Genomic DNA, 23,618 nt, shown 5'->3' with positions numbered 1-23,618 from the left:
GCTAAATGTAGTCTTTGCTTTCATTTCGTGCTTATTTTCCCTCTTTATGACAATTTTATCGACAATTATGTTCCTATTCATTTGTTTTTATCTGGCCCTCTGAAGTTTATCGACATTTTATCTCTAATTGTCTCAGAAATAAAATGAAGAAGCTGGATAATGCTCGTTTCTAACAATAGTTTAATCTAGGTTCAACTAAATTTTCACCTTTTCCGAGTTCTAAGAATAAAAAAAAGATGAGTAAATTAAATATTGGTAGAGGTATAAAAGGCAAAAAGTAAACAAGAGGTAAAAAGTGATAAAGCAAAGACACATGATTAGCCTCTTTTGGATTTTCCTTTTCATAAACATACAATACTCCTTCTTTGCATTCTATGAATAAAAAGATAGACACTTGTCGCCTTGTGTCAACTTATGTGATGATTGCATCATCCACTAATTGAAAGATTCATAAACGTGAAATGGTATGCGTCCTTTTGTCTTTTTTTACATCTGGCAGAATCGATTCCGATGACAGAAACGAGGCCAGTTAACAGCTTTTAAGAAGGAGAGGAAGAAAAGAAAGAAGAAACAAACTTGTGTCACCAAATAGACAGCGTCCTAGCATCCAGATATCGCGAAAAGGATCGTCGCCGGACAATGAGATTGAGGTTACCGACGGAAAACCGCCGCTCGCGCGCCATCTCTCGGCGCGCAGCGCAACCACGACGCCATGGAGGAAACGTGATCGTACGTGGCGCGAGAGTGCGCGAGTACGAGCGAACGAGAACCTGGAACGGGCATGGGACGATAGATTTTTCGACTTGACGTGCGCGAATCGTTTTCGGTTGCAAAAATGAGCAACCACGCGACGATGACGACGACGTCGACGAGGATGTACCCGGTGCAACCGTTGGTTGTCCTACCCGCGAAGTTTCCGCACTCGAGTTCCATGTACAAAATGCGAAATATTCACGAAGACACGATCGACACCCGGCCCTGTCGCCACGATACCGCCAACACCACCGCCACCGAAGTCAAGATGCCCGACGACGCCGTTGTCTCGCAGGTTATCCGCCTTCTGCAGGTTGCCGTTTCGTTTCCGTTTGACCGGAACCCGCGGCTGATATACCGCCCGTGGCCGCGCGCGTGTCCGCAGTTACTCGCGAACGCGCGAGCTGTCGATCGCGGCCGCGGCCGCGGTCGTCCGAACGAGCGAGACATGATGACTTTCCGAAAATTTCCGCGGGCACACTGATCCGTAATCGACCAGGAGAGCGGAGCAGCGACGTGCTGCGGTTCTCTTTCTCTTTCTCTCTCGCCGCCTCGAGAGGCTTGATCGATGTGTCCCTCCCCCCCTGGGATCCCTTTTTTTCAAGTGATTCTCGGGGGGAAATGTCGGCGGTCTTTCGCGCAAGTTGCTTCGTGAAACAGAAAAGAAGGCATGCCGATTGAAATCATTGAGATATGGCATGAACGCGCGAGAGAAGCGCGGGCGGTATTCCGCGGCGGTGTGAACTATTTAATTTTCACGCGCAGAAGAGGGAGATGCGCGATTCCGATTGTCGTTAACTGTCGAAAAAGTGCGATGGTTGGATAAAAGCAAACAAGAATTTCGTTCCGCCGTTACGAACAAGGGTTAATTCGTCGTTATCATTAACGGTATCAGTTGATGTCATTACGTCGACTGATACCGTTAGCTTGACTGGACGGCCCTCGTGAACCAACCGGTGTTGGAATTTTATTGCCTTTAAAGTATTCCACACGTAATATATTTGTTTGCCGGATTTTATGTTGGCTATGTGTTTATCTGTCAAAAATTTCAGTACATGGTAAATTGAGTGTAGGATAACTTGGCATGTGGCTATTATACATGTAATTAAACCTGTTCATTTTATTTGATATTGATTTATTTTTCTTATTTTTCTTTTCCTGTTGAGAAGAAAAGAGGAAAAATAAAGTGTGTAAAATGTTCAGCTAAAAAATACTGTGTTCGATGAGGTCATTGAAAGTTTTGATCTCTTCGTTTATATATGTATCTAGATTTAGTAGTTGGGATATTTATATTTAATACGAAGGATATTTATATTGTATTATTATGTCTACATTGGCAATAGGATAATTATCAATTTTATATAAATCTAAATTTATTTTTTTTATTCTTTAATATCTACTTATTGTATTGATATTTTGATTTAGCATATCTTGCATATGAACCAAGAAAAAATTAATCTTGCTGGAAATTTATAGGGTCAAACATTGTTGATATATGTATGTATAAATCTAGAACAATATGTATGTTTTATTTATATAGCAGAGTACATTCGAATTTTCTTATTAATATTGTTTTGTAATTTCCTAAAAATTTTCCATTAGATTTTATATTCGTATTACTTTATGTTTGTATTGTTAGGAGCAAGTATCATGGCACAGGTATCATACATAAACTTTGACTCAACATGTATTAGCATTCACGCCTATTGTTTTCCTTTTCGTACCTTTATTTAAAAAAACAAAGACAGCAGACATGAATATCAATACACTCCCTTGATTAAAAATCTTGAACATTGTTGATACATTTCGTAAATTCATTGTGATGTAGTTTTTTTAACATTTATGCGTATGGCGAATGTTTGATTTAAATATGTTGAATAAATGTCTTTATACAGAATATAAAGTAATGTATAAGTAGAATATAATATAATAATTAATATTTTTCTTTTTAGGCACCTTTACCAGAATATGGATTATTAGAAGCTAGACAAGAGAAAATTCTTAACCAATTAGCGGAACTCAAAAAGCAAGTCTCTACATTATGCCATTTCTTGAAACAGTCTAATCCGTCTAATCAAATGGAAGTCAAACAATCTAATCAGACGGAAGTGAAAGATTCTGTAGAAGTCCAGGTTAACAATTAATGCATTAACTATAATTGCTCGCTAAATGTCACATTTAATTAGTAATTATGATTAATGCATCAATTGCTACACCATTTATAATAAAATTGCATTTTTATTTAATTGTTGCATAAGAAGGCTCAAATTAGGGACAGTTGTGCATTTACAGAAAGCAGTCATCAGCCATGTAGTACTGAATGTCAATCCAAGAAAACCGCCATATTCAATACTGGCTTTGCAGAAACTTTGGAAAGACATCCACTTTAATGTGACATTCCATACTCATTCTACTATGAAAGATGAAATACCTATTATTTTTTCTAAGCGGATTCTTCCTTTTACAAAAACCGTACAATTTATAACATTAATATGGAAAGATGGTAAGATACAATCTTTGTCTTTAAAAAAAAGGCTTCTTTTCTTATAATTATTTATTCCGTTAATTGAGGATGCAATGAAATTTTGGAAAAAAATCAGACTTTTTTACAATCAAACTTTTTATCATTTTTTCATCGTCCGTTTATATTAGAATACACTTTTCTTTAACGATTTATTTAAATATCTATTTTATTGCATTCTTTTTTAGTTCCGGACATGGAGACAATTGTAAATACGTATTCCTGTCCCATAAGAGGTGAAGTCAATTTTCTTAGATTAATGAGCAGATTGATAGAATCGCACAATTACGAAAGCACGTGCTCGCAACCACAAACATTGGACTTTGCGCTTGACTTCACCAATTTCTTACATAGTCAGAAATGTATAAAAGATGGATTGATTACATTAGCCAATGAATTTGAGAAATGGTCTTGCAAGGGTGGATTCAACATTGTAGACATTGCAGTGTGGTCTCTAATTAAACAATTTCACGAAGTAAAAGATTTACCGCCAGTTCTTCACGAGTGGTACATACGATGCGAAAGTTTTTTTACTGACGATTAATAATTACGACAAATAAATTATTTCCCTTTTATAAAAACTTTGATATGTTAATAAATGGATATGAATATATTGTTTTTCATTTATAAAATCGTGCGTTATTGATTTATAATTTACATATGTCCATCTGATACAAGAACTCCTTCGTCGGCAATATATAATTTATAAAAAATTTAATTAATGAACTAGTATAATATAGAAATATATGTAAAGATTAGTTGTACAAATATATATATTGACTTTTACAAATACGTAATAATTCCAAATTGGTAAATAAATCAGCTTGTTATAGAAAAATTTTTCTAAAATGTCATAAATTTTTATTAAAAGGTTAACAGATATTTTTTTCTCAATGTCGTGTACAATTGACATTACAGCTGATTTTTATACTTTTTCTTATGTCGTTACAAATACGCATGTGGAAGTATATAAATTAAATTAAAATTTGCACTAAGCGTTCACTGGCAGTGTCGCGGAAACGTCGAAGTGTTTCTGTAGAATCATTTTCCCGAAAGACGAAAATGTTTTCGTTACATCTCACGACGTGTTCGTAGAATTTGCTTTAAAAAAAAAATACAATTATCTAAAATAAAATTATATCTAAATACTTATATCGTTTTTTACGAATGAATGAAACATGAAGTGATAATAGTCTTCGTAATTATTAATTAGATTAGGCTTCTCTTTCTCTTGTTTTTTAAATTTCATTAGCAGTTACAATAAATTTGACGTATGTTATCGTCGTAGTTCCGTTCGATACCCCGACTTTGGACGTTAATAAAACGAGAATGTTTAAGAAGATATGAATACTGTATCTCAACTATGATATATTTATGTACAATAAAAGCTCCATATACTTGCATATTTCCTATTCACGGGCCTAAGAGAAATTTCATTTATTATAATAACGAAGATAAAATGGATAACGTTTTTTGACAATTCTGAGAAGTAATTCTTATTTTAAAATAAAATGAATTAGACAAGATGCATGAAAGACAAAAAATGTTCATATATGTATAAATATATAAATTATAAAATAATTAATATTTTATATATATATTTTTATGACAAATTTTAGTCTTTCTACACACATTTTACTTTTCAGAATCGCGATTCCATATTCGTGACAGTTTAGTAAAATGTAAGTCCCACGATTATGGAGCATTTACTGTATTATCACAAAATGCGAATGCGATAGATATAGTCCGCTGAATACATGTATAGCAGCATTATACAAAATCTACATTCTTACAGAAAGTATATAACATATTTACAAGCACGTCTGACGTAATACAAATACGCCAGCATAAGAATGGATTTATACAGTGCCCCACAACTCGCGATCTTTATAATAAAGTTTTTACTAGATTAATAAAATGATATGATAGGCCAACGATTGCAATGTTGAGTTTGAATTGATATTTTCTCTGAAAATTCTGCAATATCACGATCCCGATTATCGTTTATAAATACGTCGACGATATAAATACCTTTAAAGAATACAAGATCCTCAGGATCGAATGTAATCATGTATCTATAATTGTACCTGAAAAATAGAAGAGTCTAAGACCGAAATATCTGTTGAAAAAAAGAATGATATTTGGACTTACACTTTTCTGCTCTGCATAGGCACGAAATTTGTAAAATATTCGTACGAGGTTCGTACGCTAGCTGTTTGATTCTTGAACTAATTCGAGAAAGTACCAAAGTATCTATTAAATGCAAAATGTCTTATCGAAAATTATAAATAATATATGTATCAATATATCACAATACGAAGATGCCTGAAGCTTCCTACAGTTTGCTATAAGTCTATGCCGTCGCGGGAATACATGCGAAACACACGTGTTCCCGACGTAAGTCTTTCGCTCTATATACGTATATTTATAAAAAAAAAAGACTTCGCTAAGAACGAAGTAGCTGCAATATTAATTTTGATGTAGGAATAAAAAAGTTCCTATCTTAACGTAATCTTGGTAATTCATTTCATTACACGAACGACGAAAAACCGGGAAGCGGCGCTCTCGATCTGGCCATGTTATTCATGATGATCTGACCGCCATTCAGACTGACCACCGCACTGCCTTCCGGCTCGGAGTCCGTGTATGATGAATAGTTCCGGACGGGTTTCTGCCGTTTCCACGACTGTCTTAACGAATCGTTGACGTTTGCATAGTGATTCACGAAGGAATGTGGATCGGATTGCACACTCTCGTTCTCGCTCTCAGAACCCTGTGAAATAAAAACGAGATTGAGATTCACGTTGTCAGAGATGCGCTTTGCCCGTTTTACGAAGAATTACCTGAGAATCGGTGGAACTAATTTCGGAGGGTTTCTCCGTGACACTGCTGTCGTCAGGATTCTCATCGTATCCTTTGAGGCTCTCTTCGTCGCTGTGATAGGCGACCGACGCTGGAGAAGGCCTGGGAGGCGATTTGCCCAGCATAGTAGGTGGCGGAGGATGCATTGCCTTCCGGGCCAATGTGTTTCTTTTACCCAAAGTGCCGCTTGCCGCATTAACAGCACCACCTCCACCCTGGCGTGATCTGTACAATTCTAAATCCGACTCTTGCCTGTCGTCCGCGTCCATCGCCATCGACTCCTCTAGAGTCTTTTGTGCTTCTTCTACAGTATAATTATTAATATATAAATTATATGTAACAAATTGTAGATAAGCGGTCTACTAACATAATCTAATTTTTATATGAATTAATTTATATGCACATTAAACTCAACTTACGTTTGTATTTGTAGCTTTTACTCTTCACGCATAATACTGCTATGACCATAATAATAATTATAATTGATATAGCGGCTAAAGTAACCATGAACCAGGTCTGTCTGTAAAACGGCCTGTGTTGTAGGTATGCGTATTCCAGGTACAGTTTCGATGGTGTCAAAATCTGATAAAGTGATTCCATTAGTAAAATATGTTAGCTCGCAATAGATTGTGTCTTCAAATAAATAAATGTATGTATGAAAGTATAACGTCAAAATAATGAATATTCACAAAGTAAAATGTCCAAATGAATAATCATTTCTTTTTAAGTAGAAAACTTACCGTTTCGGTGGAATACGCTGGATAACTGATTCCATAACGATTGTATGATATTACTCTGAACAAATACGACGTGGACGGCAGTAAATTTTGATAAGACACGGTATACTCCGTCAGTGGTCCATTGCTGGTACGAACTATTGTCTGCCAGCGCGAATCGTCTATAATTACATACATAAACCGCGTTATAATCTTTGAAATAGCAAAGGAAAAAGTTTTTCCTTTCCGGAAAACACATTATTTTGTTTATATATATATGTATGTATAATCAAATCCTTTTATACGGAATGTCTCATTTGTACAACATGATTTTTCAATGCCAGATTCTTCGATCAATTTGGAGTCGACTTTTCCTCGAAACTGTCTTTCCAATATCATATATCTCTCAATTAAATAAATAAATCGAATTTTGTAGCAAAAGATCGACTTCATATAATTTATTTATTATAATAAAAAAATTATTGTATGTTCTTTTTCTAAACTAACATTCTAAAATATAATTACCTCTAGCTCACATCACGTGAATGATAGAGTTTCGGTTGTAGTTATAATATTTGGCTGTTACGTTTTGGAACCCTGAAGAATATAATTTCGCTATTCATTTTTTCTTTCAGGCTTAATTTGTCACAAATCCTCCAATCATTCAAGTACTTAGCATTGATATTTTTCTTAAAAAAAAGTTGCTCTCAAATTAGCGAAAAGTTATAAAAAATAATGCGATAGAAATAAGACATTACGTATAACAAATAAGTAGGAGCTCGTATTAGTCTGGTGACTATTTTAACACTTTGAGTGCCGGCCATTTTCTGTGTGAAATGTTTTGAAGAGTAACATCGGTATTCTTTGTTTTGCTATTATACGACATATAGGAAATACCGTGTGTGCACACATCTGCACGCCAAAATGTTAAAAACGAGATTAATTGCAGGGAAGGGGGGCTAAATAACAAAAACTGTGGCGTTACCAATGGACAGTACAACAAATCACGCTAGTATAATCAATCATTTCTTTGTCAGAATGATATAGACAATCATGTTATAGCGCTACATGAAGTTAATATATTTTCAGTAAAATCCTGCTTGAACATGTAAAATGGGTTTCTGGCGATGTCATGCTATGACATTATCATGCAAATTATTGGAATTTCCAAACGACCACGGTACGTGGTACACATAGTAATATATACAACGGACTGTCAAAAGCGATATTGTTACGCTAACAGGGATCTCACTATCAAAACCATCTAAATGCAATGACTGATGCTCAGCATAGTTACGTGTGTTGACACTTACAATGCTGCCATTCTTCCATCGCTATACAGTTATAAAAAAGACGGTATTAGTGTTAGCAGAACCGGTAGTCGAGTTGGACGCAAATGTAAAATAATATGACGATATTATGCTGAATTTATTTAAAAAAAAAAGACTATATATATATATATAGTCGTATATTTTTGTTTCGTGAAATTGCAACTCCAACAAATGCTCGCGATCAAAATTTATTTCATAAACTAGTTATAATAAAAGAAATTAATTACATTACATTTTGTATTTTCTATTGCAATTTCGATAAATAGTAAAATATTAAAAAATTTTGAACAGATGCTGTAACAAATTTTTTAAACTCCTTTGAAATAAACGTAAACGACGATCGCGTGTAAAGATTATATATTTACCTTTACGACGAGTTTCGATGTAATAACCGAGTATAGGACCTTTGCCGGAAGCACCATTGGTCCATTGCAGTTCCACACTGGAGACTGTCTTGGTCACGCCGAGATTGCTGGGCTCCATCGGCGAACCTTCTTGCGGACCAGTTGTAACATTGCCGGATATCGGCGGTCCGAAGTCGATCGTCTGCGCGCGAACCATGAAGGTATACGTCACTTCCTCTTCCAGCGGTTGAATAAGAAGACTCGTCTCCGTTACTTTTTGTTTAACTTGTTTACTAAAACCTTAGATAAAATGTTGACAAGTTAGCAAAAAGATAAATATGAAATATATCATAATTAAATCTTTGCAAAGTGAGTTTAATATATGTATGAACTTTTCTCGGAATAAAATTAACGTGTTCGTCATAAAGAACGATAGACATTTGAGTATATATTAATTAAAGCGCAATGTTCTGGCGACAATATAATTAAAAAAATAATAATAGTTAATAAAAAAATAACTAAAAAATGTAAAGTTAAATTCTTAACGTTAAATGATTTTTTTTTACAGAAACATTGATTTGTCTTACGGTCATTTTGCTCTGCAGTTTCATAAGTAACGATGTAACCAACTATCTCGCCATTGCGTAACTTCGGGGGGTTCCAAGAAACGCGCAAGCTGGTCATGGTAATTTCGTTAAATTGCAAATGATATGGTGGTCCTGGTATATCCTACAATTACGTTGAATACCAGAGTTTAAATACCGTTTATAAATGTGTTTTTATCGAAAAAAATATCAACACTGAACATTGCTATTATCATGGAATATTTACGACATAATATATCTAAGAAAATTACCTGTTTCGTTCTCACAGTAATTGGCGGAGATCGTGGGCCATCTCCGGCCGGATTAAACGCTAAAACTTGTATGCGATATTCTGTATACTTGTCAAGAAAAACTAAGTTGTGCGCCAAACAAGACGCTGGAACGACTTCTATCTCTTCTTCCTGTTTTTTCTCTAAATCTTGAGGAGAATCGGTCACTAAATAAAAAATCTGTAATAAAAACGAGACTATTTATTATAATAAACACACATAAAATTAATAAAGATCAATTTATAACAATTAATCTATTACTAAATACGCAAAATAAAAATCTATGAATTTATCACAAGATTACAATCCATTATTGAATTCATAAAAAGTATATCAAAATATATATGTATATATAAAGTAATCTATTACTAGTGTAACTGAGCGGAATTATTTTATTACCTTATATCCTAATAAATCGCCATTTTGCATATTGGCTTGAGGAGGTTTCCAATGCAAATGGACCTCGGTGGAAGAAATGGGCTCGGCTTTTAAATGCTGAGGTTCCCCCGTAGGAACTGCCTCCCCCACGTACACAGTGACTGGTGGACTCGGCGGGCCCTCACCTTCTGAATTAAATGCTAGCACTACAATCTCGTAATATCGATCCTCTGTTAAGTCGCTTAAGACCATTTTGGTTTGCTGCAACAAGAATGAATTATGTTAACTATATCAAATTTATAAAATAATGCATGCAATTATAATCTCAATATATTACACATTATAAAATTTAAATTGACATATAAAGAAGGGATACCTATACGTACTTTAATTCCTAAAATTTCTCCTTTCGGCGTCGCCTGAAGAGGCGTTGGGAAATCTGATACCGGTTGATAAATAACACGGTAACCACCAGTTTCGTAATCGCCACTCCAATGTACCTCGTCGATCATGTTCCAATGAACCTCAACACTGGATGTTGTTATCGGGACAACTTTCAAACCGGTGACACCCTTTGATGGCGCTATAAAAATGTAATATTTTTGCTAATGTTAATTTCAATTTTCAATCCTTGATTTTCTTAATTTTTCTAAATATTTCCTTGAGAGTTTCATATTTTATCTTTGATATACACCTGCAGGCAGAGTTTGTACTTGAGCAGACTCACTGCTCCACTCTGATGGACCTATGTCGTTGGTAGCCTGAATACGAAACTGATAGTGTGTGTAGGGCTTTAAATTGTTAGCCGTGTAAGACGTCAGAGTGGGTTCCACTCTTTCGGGAATAATTTGGAATGGTCCAGAATTCTCTGACTGTTGCACTGTGTAATATCTATCGGAGCAAAAAGAGGGATTAATATGCAGTTTAATAGAAATCCCAATAAGCAAGAAAGATGTTTCTACCTTAATGGTGCAAAACCATCTCTGCCTGGTGTCCAGCTAAACGTTATCTGACGACTTTGAATCTGTGACTTGCTCACTTGCGGTACTGATGGTGCTTGAGGACGTTCTCTATTGTTCGTAGTAAATACAAGCGCGTAAGCTGTTTTACCCCAACCCAATTTCGTTTGTGCCGTTACGGAGAACATATAATACTTTTCGGACTTGAGTTCGACAGCTCTGAAATTGGCAAAATTACAGCGATATTTATTCAAAAACTTATTTATTTGTTATATATAATCCTAATACATCTCAATCTAGAACGGAGATCTATTATTTAAATGTTGAGTTTATAAAATTTCAGCAAGATGGATAAATGGGAAAAAATCTTTGTACCTAAACGTTCTATCTGACGCTGGAAATTCTCTAGAAAAAGGAGAATCTTGACTGTTGTTTAAGTTAAACATAACTTTGTACGCGAGAATCTCCCCGTTAGGATCCTCTGGTGTGTCCCAGATAATGCGCGCTGTGGTTAAACTCACGTCAGGGAAAGATACATTGGACGGTGGACCAGGAGCTGTGAAACAAAATAGAATATATTATAACGATATAATGGAATCTTATTTTTTTAGCTTTGCACTATATGTTTTATATACATTTTATATGTATATAAAACAATAGATTTAATAAATAACATATAACAATTATATGATTAAAGTATAATCTATAACGTAACTCGACTGTTGTCATTAGAAAAGGTTCAATTGCAATAAGTACACTTACTGTCTTCGAAGGTCTGGACTCTCACGGGTGGAATGCTCAGCGCTCCATCACCAAGTCTTGTGTAGGCTAAAACCTGTACATGGTACTGGACGAACTTGCGAAGTTCCGTTAAAGTGGTTGTAAAAGTGGTATTGCTGGGAATGTTCTTGTACTGAAAAGTAGATCTGGAATTCGCGCCGTAGTATACCTTAAAGCCTTCGATCTGTCCATTTTGATGTTCCACGGGTACGTCACCCCATCGCACCAGAATAGTCGTAGAGGAAGTTGCGTTTGCTTCTACGTTTATCGGTCCCAGGGAAGGAACTAAAAGATATTACATTATATATCTTTGTAAAGCTTACAGAATTGTATAGAAAATATTTAAAAGTGATCTTATATCATTTAATTCGCAAACGTTTGAGTTTCAACAATATAAAATAATTAAATTATCAAATTAATTTTTAGAAATGTTAAATTTTTAGAAACATTAAACACTCTGATATCTTTCAAAAATCTAAAATAACTATATTCGAAAAATTGTTTCTTAGAGTTGGTTCCTTTTCGATTAATTATGTTCAATTATGTTTGAAAGATTCACCTGATTCACGAGTTCGTTCAATAGCCTTTGGACTCGCCGCCGAAGAGCCAACATCGTTGAATGCTTGCATCACTATTTCATAATCAGCAAACTCCTCCATATTTTCCAAAATGTACGAGTTTGCGGTGTGATCCTCGATAATACTACTCTTCGATATGTTCGATCGTACTTCCGTATAAGTAACATTGTATCCTCGCGGATTTCCGTACCATTCTATTTGCTGTAATGGCTACGCAGAAAACAGTATAACTCTTATACATATGTAATTTCTATAGTATAATCTATATTACACTATACAATATCTTTAGTCGATATCCTTAGTAGTGACGATTAATAGAAAAATATTTTTTACATAACGATCCAACAACGATACTTACGATCCATCTAACGCGTAATTCGGTAGCACTCATCGCGCGAACTGTGACGTTTTTCGGAGGATGCGAGGGTGGTGCCTGAATCGTCTGAAACTCTTTGGTCGGCTCAGAGGGCTCTGAGACACCGACGACGTTATTTGCAATCAAACGAAGTTTATATTGCATGAAAGGAGTCAAACCATCAACGGTAATCGTACTGGCGTCGGGATCGGATACTTCGTATATAGTGTACCACGTCGAGTTTCGCGCCGTTTGTGCCTAAGAAATTGATAGTAATGCACATATTACTTCTTCTGATTTATTTTCTATCTTCTATCCATCACATCGAATATCGTAATGTCTTAAAAATAAATTTTACAAAATATACTTTAACGTAATACTTTTCAAATATCGAGCCTTGAAAGAGAAAGAGTAAACAGATATATTTGATATAAATTTTGTTTCAATAGAATTTTCATTAATTTAAAAATTGTATAAAAATATGCAATAAATAATAATCTCCGATTTTTTTAAAAGAAAGCATTGATATAAATTAACTAACTTGCACTGTCCACTTCGTGATGGACGAATTTCCGTCAAATCCTGGCGTGAACTGCAACACGATGGAGAATGCGTCTATGTTGGATAACGCTAACTTCGTGGGTGGTTCTGGTAGCACCGGTTCGACGCCTGATTGTATGGTCGCTATTTTTGATTTGCCAGATCCAACTGATGTCCAAGCAGTCACTTCAAACTTGTAGTGAGTCAGTGCCTAAGAAAAAACAAAAAAGAGCAATAGTCATTTAATTCTTATCCTTCAAGTTATCTTTTTTATAACTTCTAATTTTTAGACTTTTCATTATATTTCTGTTATAATTTTGTGCTGCTTGAAATCGATGATTACCTGAAGATGTTCTACTTTAATCGATAACACATCAGCCGTGAAGTTCTCGACGCGCAAAGAATCCGGAATATCTTTAATCATGTATTTCAGTTGGTAATATGTCAATATTCCGTTGGTCTCTTTAGGGGGACACCATTTAACTGTTAGCGCACGATCACTGATATCTTCAAATTGTAGATTCTCCACTTCTTCAGGTACTATAAATATCATAATATATAAAGATAAATAATGTTTTTTAATAATAAATTTATCTTTACAAAACAATAAACCAAAAAATATACATCAAAGAAATTATCTTTTAATTAGAAAATACAGCACAATTAATTAATTCTTAACTAGTTATTGAAAATAAACGTACCGTCTTCACAAGTGCGAATTTCGACAGGCGAGCTCCTTTCACCGTCACCTGGATCGGTGAAGCAGAGCACCGTGATATTATACAAAGTGTATTTTCTTAAACCTGTCATAATAGCGTTCTGCTCGGCGAGCGGATCGAATAAACTCGGCGGCACAGTCATCGATTTATATTCAGTCGCATCTGTAAAATTGTCGCCAATCCAAGCTTGCAATTTGTATCCCTGATTAATCCCATTGATCTTCTGAGGATTCGGTGGCTTCCACCAAACTTTTACCGCTGTTGAATTAATCGCTTTCGTTTTCACGTTTGTGGGAGGTGCTTCTGGGACTATAAAAAATTATTCACTTTAACTGATTTATAACGTTCTATAATAATATTATAATTCTTAACGTTAATTACCTCCTTCCTTGGTTTTTATTTGCAAGCCTTTTGAATATACACCCACGCCCTTCTCATTGTAAGCCGCTATTTGCACTTCATAATCTTTCCATGTGATTAAATCTGTAATGAGATAATTTCTTTGCGCTTCATTGGTGATATTTTGTATCGTCCATGGGCTATCATTATATCCGAAAAGCGTATATCTCAATATATATCCTAAGATATGGCCGTTTCGGTATTCTTCTAATGGAGGTTGCCATTGCGTTATTATTTCCGATGATGAACGTGCTGAGCCGACGAAGCCAATGGGCGAACCACTGGGCGCTAAAAATAAAAATAAAACGTTAAATAAAGTAGGATGTCAACGTACACGTCAGAGATCGAGCTATACATTTGCCTATATTTTAATGAAAATACAACAAAGACATATTATATTGTTATATTTCCTATTATAATCACTTGATTAATTTTCCTAATCACTTACGTTCTTGGGGTAGAACAACGATGTTGCTAGCTGCTGACGATGGACCTTCACCGACGCTATTCTCGGCACTAACACGAAATTGATAAGATGCCGCGGCTTTCAAATTATTCAACAATATCCATCGACTGGTCGCGGATACATTATTACGTTCAGTAATCCAGTTTAATATTGGGTCGTGTATTGGTCCTATTTGCAATATAACAGTAAATTATATTTTTTATATTATAAAGATATAAAAAATATAATATCGATTTACTTATATTCAATTAAAAATTTGTAGTATTTTTCATACTTATGGTAATAACGTTCACAGTTACGTTAAGAAATATATATATCAGAAAATATAAATGTAACTAATATATTTAACTCAATTATTACATTTATGGTAAATGTTTACATTTAAATTTTTATATTTGGAGACTACACTTACCTAGATCGGACACTTCTCGTCTCTGGACTATAAATTTTTTCGTAGGACTATTGCCGTCAAAGCCGGGCACCCACGTGACGTTGATCGTGCGCGGCGAGATCCTCTCGACTCGCGTGGCCACGACGTTGATCGGTGGGAATGGCAATTCAATCACGCTCAGACGAGCAGATCGTGTTTCGTTGCCACCCGGCGACACCACGGAGCATGTATACTCGCCCACGTCGGAAGCTCGAACGGTAACGATCTCGAGAGTGCCGTCTGACCGCATTTTCACTCTTTGACTCGCTTGTGTATTTATTACTCTGTAATAACGCACAGAACACATCACTTTAAGATTTTCAAGCATCGGAAGAGTCACCAGAATCTCTCTGATTTTCCTGACATTATAAATCAATAATTTTTCATTGATGAATTTAATAAAAACTCAAGATGCATATATAATGGAAATAATTCTTAAATATCCTAAGTAGATCAGATTTTAATTAAGTCGCTGTTTCGGAAAATAATACCAGACACATTAAAAAAAATTTATTAAATTTTTGATCTCAAAACTTTTAATTGATATTATTTGCATAATATTTCTCTTTATACGTACTGTCCATTGTGAAACCATGCCATATCGTATACGATGCTGGGATCGTTCGAAACTTTACACTGCAATTCAGCGGTACGCCCGAGAAGCACGGACGTATCAACAGGTGGATGGATAATTTGAGTCCGAACTGTAACAGATGCAGATTATATACGACAAACTGCATAATGCATTTGTCACCAAAGTTTGAGCAAAAAATCGATTTCTATCTTAAGAAAAGTGATTCCATCCGATTTGCTCGATCTTTGTTTCTAAATATTTTGTCTCAATAATCACCCATAACAGTCAAATATGCCGAACCATTGACAGAACCGGCTTCGTTCGCGCGGATGCAAGTATATTTTCCCGCGTCGTACGGTTTCACCGCTGCGATTAAAAGATCGCCGTTGTCCAAGACTTGTACTCTCCCAGCGATTTCCACAGACATTGTATCTGCAATTAAACGTAAACATCTATTACATTTAATTGCATTTGTTGTAAACGCGCGTTTGGTAATAATATTAATCTTGTGTATCTTAATTTTTATAAAAATCATGTACACATATAAATAAAACTATAATAAAAGTGACAACGAAAAACTCCAACATCAGGGCGAATGAGAGTCAGCGTGATAATTAATACGCAATCTTAATTCTTCAATCCAAAAGTAAAATCTTTATTCCAAAAATAGTACGTTTCAGTTCACTTTGGAACCATCTTCAGCCAAACAAATTTAAAATATCAATTCCCTTCATGTCAAGGAAAAATCACCATCAGATTAGCAGATTTGATGTTCTAATCCCAAGACATAAAAAGAATTCGTCTCAATATTGGATCAACTAATTACCATTAATATTCACTAAAAAGTATCAAGTTAAAAAACGCATGTTAATCGCAGCTCGAACGGAACATGACTCAATTGCTTTGATTTAATTACCGTTATAATACCAGGTGACATTTGGCTTAGGCGCCGCAATCGCATTGCAACTTAGAGTTGCATCTTTGCCGTCTAAGACTGTTAAATTCTGTGGTCCCTTTTCCATTATCGGTCCAGATGCTGTAAATTACAGACAGAAGTTTCGTCATTAACGTCGAATCTCTATATCTAATATTTTCTCACAACGTGCAAATGAAAAAAGGGGTGATCAATCGTCGCTTGCAATGTATATTAAACCCATCTGTAATTCTCACCTCTTCTCTATTTCTTTATGCTGATTCCAAATACAAGCTTATGTTTTAAGCATAACACAAACACATATTTAATAGCAAAACTACGCAAACTTATAACTAAGTATATGATAAATGCCATATAAAATAAATCACTAAATGCTAAATACTAATAGCATTTATCGTGAGACATCCAGAAAAAAAATCTTATTGAAAATATATCCCTAATATATATAGGGAAATAGGACGTGCGTGTCAGTATTACTTGCAATGTCGCAGACGCGTGCTAAGAATAATTACGTCAAAACACGACAAATCATTTCGTTTGATGTTTCTTTAAAAATCGGCATTCATTCTATGATATAGAAAAACACTAAACTATATACAATTAAAATTAATAATCATTAAATCACATAAGAAGGCACAATTAATCAATGTCTTACGCTAAAATTCTATAAACATGAAGTAATAATAAATGTTCTAAAATAATCTAAAACTGATATTCAACATGGTGCTATTTGCTTTATCAGAGCTATGCAAAAATTTGCTAGAAGCAAAAATCGTGAAGTGAAATTTATACGCAGTCTTCAAGCATGTGCCGAAAATGATAATGGAAAAGAAAAGTGTGGAAATCTCGCTGCATTATTCTTACTGTTTGGATACTGAGAGAACATAAAACGGCGATCAGACTGGCGGACTCTGACTACATTGTAGCCAGCCGCCCAGCGGGCAACTCTGTTTCTCAATCTGCTTCCTAATCCTTTTTCTGTGCCGCACACAAAAAATACGTCATTTATATTAACTCTGCTTGCGACATTATTACGCGAAGTGTCCGCGAAAAACGCGATTTCCTTTAAATAATATCTATATAATATCTATATTTGGGTGTATAATTTGCTAATGTTACTATTAATATAAGAAATTACTTATGTTGTAATTTATATTATACCGATCAAAAAAGACAACAAATAGACAATATATAAATTTTAAACCCTTTGTATTCAAAACAGATTATATATTAGCAAGCGTATTTAAGATATTTCCCATTATTTCCTATCTTATTAAAGTCTTGATTTATAAAATAACAAAGATTGGTATTTTATAATTCGCGTGTTTTGCGAACACTCTGTGTGCGGATTGGGTAATAATTTTTCACTATTTTTAGAATTCCGCGATATATTATGGAAACAATGAAAAATTACTCACTTTTCGCTTTTAACCAGGTATAACTAGATGATTCGCCGGCTTCGTTGGACGCGAGGCACTGAAACATTCCCGAGTCATCCATATTTAATTTCTTAATTGTCAACGAGCCGTCTTCCTCCATTAAGTATCTGTAAAAGCACAAAGACAATAATAATAAAATGGTTAAATAATTTTCGAATTCTGATTCCTTTTTAGGCAAAACAGATTTAAATATTTTGTATAAAATATGTTCCAAATTTAATATACTTCACTTCACACAAATTATTCCTTCTACGAATTTTTTAATATTACGTATATTTTTTAATTTATAATAAAAATATTTACTAGAGTAGGAAAATTTATTTATGACTGACAAATATCTCTTTCATATACAACAATTTTAAATTTACAGGAAAAAGTTTCTACTAATAGTTAAATAGTAATAATTAAAAGATTTTTCTTTTCCTTTGTTTCTCTCTCTCTCTCTCTCTCATTCCAATGACTACAAAAGCAAATATTTGCCGGAGCGTACCTGGTTCCTAGTAAATGATCGACAGGCTCGGCATTACGGAACCAAGTGATTGTAGGAGGTGGCACACCGTTAGCGTCGCACGGTAACGTTACTGTGGACCCATAATCGCTCAGAGTTTCCCTTTTTAATTCCGTTATAAATGTTGGTTTTTCTAGGAAAACGTAATGGGAATTTTAGGAAAGATTCAGATCTGTTAAAATACTCAAAATCTTTAGTGTCGCGTATTCTTACTTTTCAAAACATAATTATATTACCGATATTTACTGGATTGTTCATCGATAATACTTACCATATACAACGATTTTAGCGCTCGCATTTATGGTCGAATAACCACCACTCCGCAAATCCACGTGGCAAGAATAAATTCCTGTGTAAGTTATGTTGGCTGAGATCAATGCGAGCGTTCTGTTCCACGAATCATTAAAGCTGTACGATATTCTAGAGTTCTCGATCGGAATGCCATCCTTCATCCATAAGGTCCTTAATTCATGAAGGGATCTGAAATTGATGTAGCCTCGATATTATAACTTCAATTTCAAATCTCTTGAATGAAAACTTTGTGTTTGTGCATTGGGAAGAAAAATCATCACGCAGTGATGAATGATAAAAGAATGATAAACAAAGATTCGCGAATACCTGGCATTCGCGATGCAATATATGTGCGTGACATCTTGATCTTTGATTATCTGCGTGTCCTGCGGCTTGACGATTATGGTAGGGGCTACTTCCGCATTTGGATCGCCGATGACTTGCAGTTTAAAAAACGGACTGCTCACCTCCGTACCCAATTGAGTGTTAATAGCCTTCGCTCTGTATCATCATAAATATCAAAAAGATATAAGTTTAAACTTCGTCGGTCGGAAATTTTGAAAGAATGAGTTCATATGCTCCGCAACTGAAGCAAAGGATTAACTACTAGGACGAGCTATTATAAATAAGATGAGCTAGTGTTGCGCGCTAATTGCATCAATCATACAAACCTGTAGGAGCCCTCGTCGTTTTCCGAAGCGTTTAGTATGATCAATGTGTGATCAGTCGTAGCGTACTTTATACCGTACAGAAGAGTCCCGTCCGAGGAGAGCCACGTTACGGCAGGGGGAGGATGGCTCTCAATCGGGGGTAGTTCCAGAATTGCGGCGCTACCCGACTCGATAGTCACCACTTTCTCCGTGAGATCATCGAACGTGCCCATATCTGAAGCGAATTGGAATGTCGATTCATAATTCACAATGTGGATATACTGATGTAGTATTCGTCGAGATACTTACAAGCTACGGCGAAGACGAGACGATCGCTGAATATGGACCCCACGTCGTTCGTTGCGACGCAATGATACACCCCAGCATCCTCGCGCCGCGTACTGAGAATACGGTAATAAGGCTCGCCCGAGGTGACTTCGTTGTTGAGGGGCATCCCGTCTTTGAACCATTTGTACTTTGGTTGAGGATTGCCTAAAGATGATACGAAAGTTATTTGTTTATGCCTAAGTAATTTTTCTCAAGTGTTTAGCTTGATCTTAGTTTAAAAATTAATTAAAAAACAAAGAGGAAAGAAATTAAAAAATTATATGAAGATTATCAAGAAAATGTATAGATCGTCTCTCTCATTAATAAATTTTCTGCGACCTACAATTTTTTTGAACTGCGTAAAAATAATTATTTTAAGTAATCTTTAATAGAAGAATAATTTAATGTGAAGAAACTCGTCAATATAATTCAATGCAAAGTCACGGACGATGCTGCAGCTCGCGAGTTATCTAATACTATTAGTACAGGGTCAAACGATTGAATTACACGGTGTTGGACATTGGTATGGCTTCCATCTAACCATCGTCTCATCCGCCTGTTATTCGATATTTCTGCAGGACAATGAAACGCCATGCGGTGAACCTTATCTCCGATGCTGTTGTGGTCCTTACTTGTCTTTTTCGCCTATTTATATTTTATTTTTTCAATGCAATATTGATTGCATATTTAAGCACTAAAAGCCCAAGAATTTCTGGCAATTTATTGCCAGAATTAACGAGAGAATAATTTAAACTACTAACAATGATGAAATTGATGAACAAAATTGAAATAACAATGGGTTTTTATTTTTAAAAGCACATTTTTATGAAAAAAACAATACTTAAAGCAGCATCTCCAAAGATCTCGATACTTAAAGTTATCCTAGCATTGAATTGAAACAACAATCTAGTTAAAAAGAAATTTTTTTTTGCTCAGAATAATAAGTTCAAAATTTTTAACAAGTGTAAATAGAAATGCACGATACTTTCCAGGTATACTTTCCAGATAAAAATCGTTATCAAAATTCATTACCGCCAAGAACTCTTTTAAAAACTTTCTCTCTCTTTGTTCCTATGTTAACAAATTTTCAGATTAAGTGTTACGGTCATGATTCTTACCTCTCGCTTGGCATTGCAGAAACTTCGTGCGATTTTCGCTAAGTATATTGCTACTACTGGACGGTTGATTGATGAAACGCGGCTCCTGAAGTGGTTCTGCAAACAGAGAAATGTTTTTTCTTCTTCAGATCGATCTCATGGTTTAACAGAAGCCTTACAACATCGCGCAGATTGTAGATTAGTCTTGAATTGCTTGCATTTCGCATAGGTTACGGATTAGCAGCAAATTTGCAATTCGTAATATCATGGATAAATAATAATTTTATTACGTATATATAAATAATAATGATCTATAAATAGTTCGAATAATTATAAAGAGCATAAATAAAACATGATATACCAAAGATAAGATACAAAGCAGTCGTCATGATGTCTACTTTTAGTCAAAACAATCAGGGCGCAAGAAGAATAAGATTATAACACAAAAACACGGTAAATAGAACAAAGAAATAAATCGTAGAATAATGTGATTTTGTAGAATCTTATATGTATATCAGTAGAGATTGAGATTGAATTTAATCTATCAGACAAAAGAAAACCAGTATCAAGTTTAATGAACGATGCTTCGATTGGTCAAATTCAATCTCAAATTCAATCTCAATCTCTAGTTTGATCTGGTATGAATAACAGAACCTAAGAAATATCAATATAACACTGGTTGATTCTATAAAAAATAAGACTTGATAAAAAAAAACGACGGAGCGCGAAAGGAAGAAAATGAATGAGAAGCCAAACAACACAAAGTCTACAATTATTACATAAGACGTCTTTAAATCGTCTTTTAGACACAAAAAACGTCTTATGACCTGATTTTAGACACTTTTTGTTGTCCGGGAAGAACCTAACATTAGAAAGTAATGAATTAACACGTTTACTTGCGGTGTAAGAAGACGACGCGACAGCGCGATTTAATTTTAGAATTTTGATTTTTGAGATATGTGGCAAATTCGACTATAATCTCATATGATTACAAGTGAATTCCGTATGGTTGACCGACAGCCTGAGTCATCGGGAGTGCATAAGAGAGACGCAATAATTTATAGCGCTCCAGAAAGGCCGACTGAGGCCGACGAACGAGAGGAAAGAATGCGAGCGAACGGCCGCATTCGGATGCCGAGGTGCCGAGTCACATGCAACGCACGTAAAGCCGACACGTGCACCCGCCCGTATCCACCGGACGTTCCACGCTCTGGTGATCTTGACACACGAGTGTACACCGGTGTCGCAACTTCTCCTCGTAGAACCACGGTTTCGTCGTGAACAATAAGGGGCGAGCTACCGATTTGAATTTCGAAGAAGGTACGCTCTTCGATTTTCAAGAAGCAAAAATCTACATTTTTCTCTAAAGAGTCTAACTTCTGAAAGTAAAAATCTCCGAAGAATCTGTATTGTGTTGTATTTAAAATAGATGCCTTTTTCTACTGATAAAAGAGAAGCTTTGAAGAAAATACAGTTCTTGATCTTTAAGATGCAAAATTATATACAGACAAATATCATTCTGTCTATAGCTATCTTTAACAAAGAATATCTTCTTAATAATAATCTTAAAATATGATACTTATTACAAAAAAAAAACTATTATTTACTGAAAACACAAGAAATAATTTTCTTTTAAAAAATATTATAAAATCGAATCGAAAAATTGAGCGATTTTATATAAACAAAATTTTAATACTGGGATATGTTAACTTTATAGAAGTGATGTCTGCTAATCTAAAGTGTGAATTTATGATTAATGTGGAGCATCCTCTACAAATTCCTACGGATGTATAAACAAAACAATTTACGGGTCGACGACGATCGCAAGTGACGAGTGGTAGTTCAGTTTCCCGAACATCATTGTATCATTCAACCGGCAATTTATTCCGACATAATACACCGCGTGATGCACGGATTCGCGTTCCAATCGCACACACACCATGCAATCAGTCATGCTGTATTATAGGCGGATTCTAAGGAATGGACGATCGTGTGATCGCGTCGCACCTGGGCCGCCATAAATATCGATTCAGTCCGATAAGCACCATCGATGAGAGGTACTTACACATGATATGCTGTCGCTTCCTCATATGTCGATATATTTCGTAATTGTTTCAATTTTGCCTACACGAAAATGATTTTTAGACGACAGACTAAAATGAAGTTTACTGGAGCATAGAATATTTATAATAAATATTTATTACTATTTTCATTTTTTGAAATGTTATATAAATATTTTATACATATTTTATATAAAGCTTTATTCAAAATATTATTAAAAGATAGACTAAATATCTAATATAATATTTATGATAAATATAAATAAATATTTCCGGTAAGTACGTTTTACTTGAATTATAATGTCTTATTAAGTATTTCCATAGCATTTATTACAAGATTTACAATAAAGATTTCATAATAATATTTATAATAAATGTTTATGATCTGCAATCTAAAACTATAAAAATATTTACAAAATATTCAAAATAAGTTTTATAAATATTTATAAATATTTTATAAATATTGTGTGTCTCTGGGAGACAGCATTTTGTGAATACAAATTGATGACGAAATTACAATATGATTAATTTCAGTTAAGCTTATACCTAGACTAGGGATTGAGATTGAATTTAATCAATCAAGAGAAAAATCAATCAATTGGGCGAGAAGCGCCTATCAATCAAAGTCAGATGTTGGAAAACTACGTCTATATGTATTTAAATAAATCTTATCTCAGAAATATGAAAAAAATCAATATCAAGTTTAGTGAATTTTGCTTTGATTAGACATCTC

General features: G+C 34.7%; 2 protein-coding genes across 6 annotated transcripts in view; one reads left to right on the top strand and one right to left on the bottom strand.

Annotated features, from left to right (window-relative positions):
- Positions 1 to 664: 664 nt before the first annotated feature.
- On the top strand, positions 665 to 3,868 carry LOC108759877 (aminoacyl tRNA synthase complex-interacting multifunctional protein 2). Of its 2 annotated transcripts, none has more exons than XM_018505543.1 (4): positions 665 to 1,066; positions 2,706 to 2,885; positions 3,046 to 3,256; positions 3,463 to 3,868. In XM_018505543.1, the coding sequence occupies exons 1-4, from the start codon at positions 836 to 838 to the stop codon at positions 3,816 to 3,818; spliced, it is 978 nt and encodes a 325-aa protein (XP_018361045.1). In that variant the 5' UTR covers positions 665 to 835; the 3' UTR covers positions 3,819 to 3,868. The 2 variants fall into 2 exon arrangements, with proteins under 2 accessions (XP_018361045.1, XP_018361046.1); XM_018505544.1 differs by having other exon boundaries at positions 666 to 1,048; positions 3,463 to 3,867.
- A 1,032-nt stretch (positions 3,869 to 4,900) lies between these two features.
- The window catches only part of sdk (sidekick cell adhesion molecule), a 41,399-nt gene continuing 22,681 nt past the window's right edge, over positions 4,901 to 23,618 (bottom strand). The window contains exons 2-34 of one of the 4 annotated variants that reach the window (XM_018505656.1): positions 20,847 to 20,942; positions 19,711 to 19,893; positions 19,423 to 19,636; positions 19,079 to 19,252; positions 18,732 to 18,940; positions 18,443 to 18,593; positions 17,932 to 18,059; positions 17,378 to 17,491; positions 16,496 to 16,615; positions 15,856 to 16,011; positions 15,583 to 15,709; positions 14,988 to 15,289; positions 14,558 to 14,743; positions 14,092 to 14,397; positions 13,693 to 14,019; positions 13,335 to 13,531; positions 12,993 to 13,202; positions 12,455 to 12,709; positions 12,078 to 12,306; positions 11,501 to 11,803; positions 11,114 to 11,294; positions 10,742 to 10,957; positions 10,474 to 10,670; positions 10,166 to 10,362; positions 9,801 to 10,040; positions 9,384 to 9,581; positions 9,115 to 9,256; positions 8,549 to 8,827; positions 8,166 to 8,186; positions 6,877 to 7,034; positions 6,556 to 6,718; positions 6,118 to 6,440; positions 4,901 to 6,047 (exon numbers count right to left, since the gene is read on the bottom strand). In XM_018505656.1, coding sequence (XP_018361158.1) covers positions 5,805 to 6,047; positions 6,118 to 6,440; positions 6,556 to 6,718; positions 6,877 to 7,034; positions 8,166 to 8,186; positions 8,549 to 8,827; positions 9,115 to 9,256; positions 9,384 to 9,581; positions 9,801 to 10,040; positions 10,166 to 10,362; positions 10,474 to 10,670; positions 10,742 to 10,957; positions 11,114 to 11,294; positions 11,501 to 11,803; positions 12,078 to 12,306; positions 12,455 to 12,709; positions 12,993 to 13,202; positions 13,335 to 13,531; positions 13,693 to 14,019; positions 14,092 to 14,397; positions 14,558 to 14,743; positions 14,988 to 15,289; positions 15,583 to 15,709; positions 15,856 to 16,011; positions 16,496 to 16,615; positions 17,378 to 17,491; positions 17,932 to 18,059; positions 18,443 to 18,593; positions 18,732 to 18,940; positions 19,079 to 19,252; positions 19,423 to 19,636; positions 19,711 to 19,893; positions 20,847 to 20,942 — 6,545 coding nt within the window. In that variant the 3' untranslated portion in view covers positions 4,901 to 5,804. The remainder of the gene's footprint in view (positions 6,048 to 6,117; positions 6,441 to 6,555; positions 6,719 to 6,876; positions 7,035 to 8,165; positions 8,187 to 8,548; positions 8,828 to 9,114; positions 9,257 to 9,383; positions 9,582 to 9,800; positions 10,041 to 10,165; positions 10,363 to 10,473; positions 10,671 to 10,741; positions 10,958 to 11,113; positions 11,295 to 11,500; positions 11,804 to 12,077; positions 12,307 to 12,454; positions 12,710 to 12,992; positions 13,203 to 13,334; positions 13,532 to 13,692; positions 14,020 to 14,091; positions 14,398 to 14,557; positions 14,744 to 14,987; positions 15,290 to 15,582; positions 15,710 to 15,855; positions 16,012 to 16,495; positions 16,616 to 17,377; positions 17,492 to 17,931; positions 18,060 to 18,442; positions 18,594 to 18,731; positions 18,941 to 19,078; positions 19,253 to 19,422; positions 19,637 to 19,710; positions 19,894 to 20,846; positions 20,943 to 23,618) is intronic. The other 3 variants (XM_018505658.1, XM_018505659.1, XM_018505660.1) reach the window with 3 other exon arrangements.

Source organism: Trachymyrmex cornetzi, unplaced genomic scaffold (genome assembly GCF_001594075.2).
Source record: "Trachymyrmex cornetzi isolate Tcor2-1 unplaced genomic scaffold, Tcor1.1 scaffold21, whole genome shotgun sequence".
NCBI classification, from domain to species: domain Eukaryota; kingdom Metazoa; phylum Arthropoda; class Insecta; order Hymenoptera; family Formicidae; genus Trachymyrmex; species Trachymyrmex cornetzi.
The sequence above is the reverse complement of the archived record's forward strand: the minus strand, read 5'-3'. Positions and strand labels throughout refer to the sequence as shown.

Coding starts and splice junctions, on each gene's coding strand:
- LOC108759877 (XM_018505543.1), top strand. CDS start 836: ATGAGCAACCACGCGACGATGACGACGACGTCGACGAGGATGTACCCG. Junction 2,886..3,045: donor AAGATTCTGTAGAAGTCCAG/GTTAACAATTAA, acceptor GTGCATTTACAG/AAAGCAGTCATCAGCCATGT. Junction 3,257..3,462: donor AACATTAATATGGAAAGATG/GTAAGATACAAT, acceptor ATTCTTTTTTAG/TTCCGGACATGGAGACAATT.